This window comes from Vipera berus, assembly GCF_964194415.1.
Source record: "Vipera berus genome assembly, chromosome: 1".
Classification (NCBI taxonomy): Eukaryota; Metazoa; Chordata; class Lepidosauria; order Squamata; family Viperidae; genus Vipera; species Vipera berus.
The window spans coordinates 102,715,879-102,724,163 of NC_138202.1; the positions used below are offsets into that span (position 1 = coordinate 102,715,879).

The window sequence follows — 8,285 nt, forward strand, 5'->3', positions numbered from 1 at the left end:
GGAAATGAGGATGCCATTATCATCCCATAGCAGAGGATTGGCAATAGAAACAGCTAAATCTATGCTGGTTAAGTAAGATACTTTCTTAAAATTACCACTTCTCCTTTTTGCATTTGGAATAATGATGGGGGATTATACCTTTAGGTAGAATTTGAAAGAGCGGTGTTGAGGACATTTGGCATTTAGCTTTGTCCCCTGCAATTATGCTGGCTTGGCTTCATCTTCAACTATAACTTTTGTACCAACAATTCTTTTAACTGTGTTTTTGGATAATTGTGAGCAATATTTTACACTTTTGTAGGTGTTCAAGTTTTAATAGAAATGCTATCTGAAAAATCACCATTTGGGAATTCACCTGAAAGAGCTGCTTGTGAACAAGTTCAACAAAAAGCTGCAGTGACGCTTGCCCGGCTTAGCCGTGATCCTGAAGTAGCTCATTCAGCCATAAAACTCAACTGTACGTATTTAAATGATTTTATATATCAAAGGCACACTATTTAGCCCATTGCTTGCTGAATGCTACTTTTCTCCATTGCATGTCAACTAAGAACCAGTCTATTTTCCAGCACTGGTCATTCATTTTTTAAAGATTCCTGATTTTACAAATCAATTGATGATTGCCCCAATTGGCAGCATGGAGTTCAGTTAACAGTACAGATAATCCTTGACTTATGACTGTAATGGAGCTTGCCCATTACGGCTGCAAGTTGGACAGTCGTAAAGTGGTCCTGTGGCCAACCTGATTTTATAACCTTTTTTTGTGGTGGTCATTAAGTAAAGAAACTGTTTGCTATGGACTGGTTTTGTAGAAAATCCCGTTTTTCAGCAAAAACACTGCAAAACTTGGGCAAAATACAGCCAATTGAAGAGCACCTAGAGATCAATTAGGGTTAGGGGCAGCCATCGTAAGCAATCTTGGGGAGGTCCTCATAACTTTGAATGAAGTATGAACCTTTTATGTTGATCATGACAATGCACTTGTGCATGCTAACCCAGATGCCTAAGAAAATGATACAACATTGTTCACAGAAAACTCGGTACTAGCTTTCAAAGGTGTGAATGGGATTCTTCTAAATAAAGGGTGGGGGGAAGAAATAATCCCTTAAAATGGCATTCATCATTGAATAAACTAAGTCCAATATGCCTGGATAAAGATGTGCTGGCTTTGCAAAGAGAAATATGAATTCTCTTAGTGTTTATAATTTGAGCTATGTAAAAAAGAAGTGTTTTTTTCCCCTTTCCTGTTTTTTTAGCATTACTTTTTATGGCATTACAACATTTTCACTGAAATTGATAAATCTAGAAAATATGCCACCTAGAATAAATTGTTGATCAATGTTCTTTTAAAATCATTTTTAGGTATTCCACGTCTCATACAACTTTGCAGGTCTCCAGGTGAAAGAAATAACAGTGATTCTGTTCTTGTTGCTTGTCTGGTAAGGGCATCTAATTGTTCCCTCTTTTCTTTCATTTTATTCTGCTGGTGTGACATCCATGTTCAAGAATTCCTGTTGCCTGGAAGGGTAGGAGAGCTTATCCTGTCAGATTTCAGCCTTCTGATTCACATCCCCCAGTATTGAGAAGATTCCTTCAGCTATCCAGATCAGATCTGCAACAGACAGGAACAAAGCAATATAGCAATATTGTTCTGTCCCAGCCTATGCGAGTACTGCTCAACTGCTTACTCATGAGGAAAACTCCTTTGCATTGAACAAGGCAGGACTATGTAAGAAAATAAACTCCTTTTATTTTAACATAGCTTTTATGGAACAAACTCCAACCAGTCCTTTACCTGTAGAAATGAACAAGATCAGTCTCTGAGTTCTCAGCAGGAAAGCATAATTCTCAAGTCATTCAAACATCGAAAAATCCAACAAAGCTGGTTAAATATCCAAGAATTCTGAGGCAAGAAATCCAATGACAGAAGCACAAAGCCATAGCATAAATGGTTGCCTTTGGCAACCAGCCCCTCCCACGCCTCTCCTCTTTATAGTCCAGCCAGGGCATGGCTTCTTAGAGTCTTTTACTTTTCCTGGAGAGCCACCCCACTGCCCTCCATTGTCCCACATGCACGTCTTTCCTCTATGCACATCTGTGCATCTGGAACAGGCTCCAGCTGTTCCTCCTCTTTGCTCAGTTCAGGCCCCCAACCCAGCTGTCTCTCTGCCTAACGTGAGTAGATGGGCCCGGTGTCACATCTAGCTCTGAGTCTTCCTTGCTCCTCAGAGCCTTCCACAGACTCCGATGTGAACCCAGGCAACCCTTCCCCCTCATCGGATTCATCTGACTTGGCTGCCAGATCTACTGGCAGGCGAGGACTCACAACAAATATATTCAATTCCATATTGTCAGCCGTTGCAAGAGTATCTCCTCTGTCTATTGATTTCTTTCTCCTGCAGTGCCTCAGTTATATTTCATTGAGGCATGTAAGTAAAAAGAAAAAAGAAAATACACTTTATTGTACAAGCAAACATTTATTTCATAACATCAGATGCTAATCTTTTTGGCACATGTGACATCCTGCTTATTAAAAAGTTGCATCTGCAAGTTTTATTTTGATCTGGCTCTTTTCTGTCTTTAAAACTTGTCCATCTTAGACAAATATGCCTTCAGGACATTATCAGGAATGGAAGCTTCAAAGTTAAAATCTTGAAGCTTAGTAGGCTGAGGTCATTTTCTTTTCAATGAAAATATATTTTATCAGATTCCTGTATGCAACTTCTGCAACTTCCTATCTTATAATATAGTAAAGTAATTTCTGTAACAGATTCAGATTCAGATTCAGATTTATTAAATTTATATGCCGCCCTTCTCCCCAAGGACTCAGGGCAGCTCACAACAATAAAAATTAAAAAACATAAAGTAGAAAATTTTAAAAAGAATTAAACAATGAATGTAATAAATAAATGACAATTTAACCCAATAAAAGCCAAATTTAAAACTATAGTCAGTCCAGGCCCGCTTGTTGGAACATCCATGTCTTCAGGTCACGGCGGAAGGACGGAAGGTCAGGGGCCGTCCGCAGCTCTGGAGGCAGTTCATTCCAGAGGGTCAGCACGCCCACAGAGAAGGCTCTCGCCCTGGGGGTCGCCAGCCGGCATTGCCTGGCCGACGGAACCCTGAGGAGGCTGACTCTGTGGGAGTGAACCGGGCAATGGGAGGTTGACAATGGCAGCAGCTGCCTTATTTTAATGAAGATAAGTAAGTAATATTTGTTTCTGCAAAAGAGATTTGCATTCAATTTTTTTGTCTCCACATGGCTGGAAATCAAATGATTTATTAGTTGTAATATTATAAACTTGCTGACATCCATCAAAATAATTCTTATCTTAATTTTAGGCTGGCACAAAGCCTCTAGAAACAAAATTTCCCTCTACTAGAAAGGGTGTTGGGGGTTTGAGGCATGGAACTCTTTTATATAACATGGTTTAAATTTTGAAAATATATTTCTTTGTTAAAATGATTCAGTTTGTTTGCTTGTTTGTTTACTGAGAACAAGCCATTTTCCATTCCATCATTAAACCAAGGAGTTTGACGTATAGAATTCTTGTAGACAATACTGACACATAATCAATGCATCCCAAGTGGGCAATAGGCTGAAGTTATTCTATAGGGTTCCTAAATATATTGGCAGTAAAAAGAATGGAGATGTAATGATAACTTTAGTTCAGAAGGGAAAGCAGGAAGATTCTGAGAATTATGTTGGCCTGCTCCAATATAAATCTATCCTTTATTAGCTTCCTTATAGGATACAGATAAAAAGAAAAAGAGATTGCTTACTGCTAAGCTTGTAAGCCGCCCTGAGTCTTCAGAGAAGGACGGGATATAAATGGAATTAAAATAAAAAAATAAAATAAAATTAAGAAATAGGAATCCATCATGAAATAGACTTCAGCATGTCTGCCTGTCAGAACCGGTTCTTCTATTTGACAGTTGCCTCACCTGAAAATGTAGGGGTGTCAGGAAATGCTAGAAGACCAACCTTAATGTATCATTTAGCAATAGCAACATCACTTAGACTTATATACTGCACCATAGTGCTTTACTCTCTGAGTAGTTTACAACATCAGCATATTGCCTCCAACAATCTGGGCCCTCATTTTACCAACCATGGAAGGATGGAAGGCTGAGTCAACCTGGACCCCCTCAGGATCGAACTCCAGGCTATGGACAGATTTTGTCTGCAATACTGCCTTCTAACCACTGTGCCCCTAATACTCTTGACTGCACCACCATTTGACTTTCCTGACTGAATTAAGGCACTTACTAGCCTCAGTTACTGGAAAATGCTGGTGCTTGTGTGAGGTTCATGGCGAGGCTAGCACTGGTGCAAGGCTTGTGGTGATGCTGAGGGGGCTGAGCACGTGCACAGGCATGCCCGCTGTGGCCAACCACTCACATGGCGCAGTTGCCAAGAGGCCATGGCCCGGTAATAGGCTGCGGCCCATAGGTTGGGGACCTCTGGTATATAGCATTGACTAAATGAGGATTCATTCCAATTAAAAATTAAAATCTTAAAAGTGTCATCACATTTTCTTGTAGGCAGCTTTACGGCGGTTAGCTGTGATAAGCCCTGATGGTCTTCAAGAGTCAGATTTCCAGCAGTTGGTGAAGCCCAGGCTTGTGGATTCTTTCCTGCTTTGTACCAACATGGAAGAAAGCTTTGTTTAAACAAATGCAATTTTATTATTAATATTATTCATGACTGGGTAACTAACTGACTGCTTATCATTAATTTATTATAAGAGCTAACATAGGAAAAAATGCCACTTCACATTTCTGATCCCTATGAAAAATTGTCTCTACCTCTTCTAGGTTTGCACATTATAAATATAACGATTTAAATTAAATAAATAAATAATACAGAATGCGAGATAGGTCCACTTCCACAGCCATTCCCCACTCATAGCGTGGTGCGAAGTGGTGCTTCGTATTATGAATTCAGTTGAATTTCCTCAAGTAGAATATTACTTTAGTATTACTGGCTAATGTGATTGCATGGTACACATTAGGATAGGCAAAGGTTCATCAAAGTGTCCTTTGAAGTTGTTACATAAACCTGAGTAGTCTCCAGTATTTACCAAAGCTTTATCATGGCCAAACCATGCTGCAGCAATGTCTCCAGAACCTTCCATGGTCTTTCTATGGTCTTATATCCTGATAAAGCAAAGTATAGTTGCCCATTTTGATAGGAGCTTTAGGTGACACTTGCTTTTTCAAGATGAGGCATTGCTCCTTCGATCAGATTTAAGGTAGCCCCACAACATACAGTAATTCCATGTTACACAAGCCTGATAGAGAGGCAGACAACATTTGGAAGGGAGGGGGGCAAAGGGGAATGAATAACAAAGCTTCTGTCATGAATTCCCAACTCAAACCTCACAAGTTACATACCTGTGGCAAATGCAGGATGCAAGTATGAATGGAAGGGCTTTTCTATGCACATGTTTGATTTTCCAAAATTTTAACTAGTTGAGGATGCAGATGCTTTTGGATCTCTAGATGCAATTTCCAGTTTCTTGCCATTAGTCATACTGTTGAGACTGATAAATGTTGAAATCCAAAACATCTGGATAACATCAGGTTGCCTACTTCTTGTAGTTATATTTTTTAGAATTTTGTAATTCTGTTTACAACTATGAAAATCTATATAAAAAGACATCTGTTGACTTCTGCAGGAAATGCATAATCAGGAAAAATACAGAATTGCATATGGAATTATTATTACTTTTTTGCTGAATTAGCTAAGTCATGCACCAAATCACGCTAGTAGATGAAGATATGAAAAAATAATTGGAATCAATTGACAGATTTGCTAAAATATTAGCACTATATACAGTAGTAGATAAATTGCCATGTAGGACAAAATAACTCTAAAATATTCAATCCAGCATACTACAGTATTTCCTAGAGTGGCCAAATGCTTTTATGGCAGTGATGGGGGAAAAAATGGAGGATGATATTTTTTTGAACTATTTCTTATATGCGTTTCCTTTCACAAAATTTGATATATGAGCATATAGTCCTGAAAGTGACTTGAAGGAATAAATTTACACTAGACAAAGTTTTAGAAGAAAATTTATCCACATAAACAGACATATATGTTATTCCTTGGCACAGAGTTCAGCATTATAAGATTCTTTTATTTTATTTTTTTTTAAAATGAATTTATATAAATGACTTTTTATTTGTAGCTTGATTGCAATCACGTAGCAGCATATTTGATATTTATACTTAAGATTTGATATTTGAACTAAAGCAAATTAATAGGCTTATGAAAAATTATAAATATACCATGTAGTATGATTTTTAAAACAACAGCTTAATATAATTGCAGCGCAAGTTGGTTGATCCAAATATTTTAATTTCAACAAATAAAGAGAAACTAAAACTGTAAGGGCAAAATTCATCTCTTACTTAAGTCAGCATCAACCTTTAATGGTTAACATTGGACAGTTTTTAATATTCAGAGTTTAATTTTATAGTTGCAAATGCAAGGTTGGATCTAAAAAAAAGAAGAGTCAAGCTATGCATGTCCGGTAGTGATAGTTTTCCAGAGGTTGATGGAGCACATAAATGAAACTCAAAATTTCTTCCAAAGTCTCCTCTGGCCTTGTTGACTTTGGTGGAATTGCCAAGCAACTTTAATTAAGGATCTGATGGCCAACCCACAGCTCATATATAAAGCACCACTAAGGATGAGTGGAACTGAAGCATGAAAAGGAATGTCATTTCAAGGTCAGTGCTTCAAAGGCTTGTGGCAAATTGCCAGGCAACTCCTAGTTGCTTTCTTGTTTTCTGAGGCACATCTTTGCCAGAAATAATCTTGTATCTCTGATTTCTTGTCAGGTTATCAGAATCATGTTAGATATATATTTAATCATGCAACAAGCCTGCAAGCATTTACATAGCATATTGTAAGGTTGAATCTTTTTTTTAATTTTAGCATTTATTTGTACTATTTATATTGGTTGTGTCTCCAGTATTATTAATTGCATTGATTAATTTGCATTAATTGCATTGCATTGAAAATCCATGGTCTAATATTCATTTAACTGATCTGCAGCACGGAAAAGGGACTTTTCCCAGTCTCCAACCCAATTTTGACTCTTAGATCCAGGGCTTTTTTTCTCATAGAACGCTCAGAACGGAGTTCCGGCACCTTTTTTGGATGGAACCTTGTAGGGTAGGCAAGGCGGGTTGTATGACATGTGTGAGTTCCGGCACCTTTTTCTTTTACAAAAAATGCACTGCTTAGATCTGATCATAAAGCTTTAAGGATTGATGTTCTAGGACTGGAAAACAGGTTTAAGCTCCTGAGGCAGCCAGAAGTACTCAGGAAAGTCATTAATTGTTCCAGATGGATTCATAACAGGTCCTGCAATTATAGTGTAGATCTGTAGTTAAGACTATATTTGGAACTAGTCAAGTCCACAAAGAACATGCATTTTAGCAATGTAATAATATAGTTATAATTATACTTATACTAGTCTGCCCTGCTTGTTCTGGCAGAAGGGGCCGCCTACAGACCCCATCAGCCAAGGAATTTCAATTGTGTGATTTAGAAAAAAAACACTCGTGGACTATAGCCTACAATCTTATGCCAGGACCATTTTTCAATTTTTTAAGGTTTTATTATTTCTTTATATAATTTTATCTCAGCGTGCAATAACATATTATACTAAGTAACATTCAATGGCCAGTATTACAAAAATGGCCATTGAATATTATATTTTACAGTATGATAGTTGCATGTTTCTTTACATTGCATGCTATTTCTTTTATGCTTAAAAATTCTGCCCACAATAGAACATGAATAATCTGTATCGAGAGGGCAGGGCTACACTGTGCCCCTAGTTCAATATCACCACACCCTGGTAACAAATTCACCTTCTCCTTATGTCACCTTCCCTGGTCTTTGCCATCTTCATCACCCCAAGGCACAAAACATGCTGCTGATATTCTTAACAGACATAACGAGAATCAGGAATTACAGCCATAAACTGTATGCAAAGCAAATTTTGTGGTCAAATTGACACTGGAGTATCATTCAAATGCATCCAAATTTAAGACCTTAATACCACACATTCAGTATAATGCTTATCCTCGTCATTTAATCAGAATTTTTCTTGGAAGAACTTTGAGGTATGTGGCTGTTAGGTCTATTTATTAACTAATGTATCTAGGAGAAGGCTGCCATCAAAGCATGGAGTATTTGTAAGGTCTCCTGCTGAGAGACTGTGTCAAGCAGATCATACCTCAGACAGGGTGCTGCTGGGATCAGT

The 8,285-nt window shown here is 37.9% G+C and overlaps 1 protein-coding gene across 1 annotated transcript in view; it reads left to right on the forward strand.

Annotated features, from left to right (window-relative positions):
- INSC (INSC spindle orientation adaptor protein) overlaps positions 1-4,671 on the forward strand; it is a gene marked incomplete at both ends in the record, with an annotated part of 89,755 nt that extends 85,084 nt beyond the window's left edge. The window contains 3 exons of the mRNA XM_081325774.1: positions 302-457; positions 1,360-1,436; positions 4,543-4,671. Of these exons, the coding sequence (XP_081181900.1) occupies positions 302-457; positions 1,360-1,436; positions 4,543-4,671 (362 nt within the window). The remainder of the gene's footprint in view (positions 1-301; positions 458-1,359; positions 1,437-4,542) is intronic.
- Positions 4,672-8,285: the final 3,614 nt, after the last annotated feature.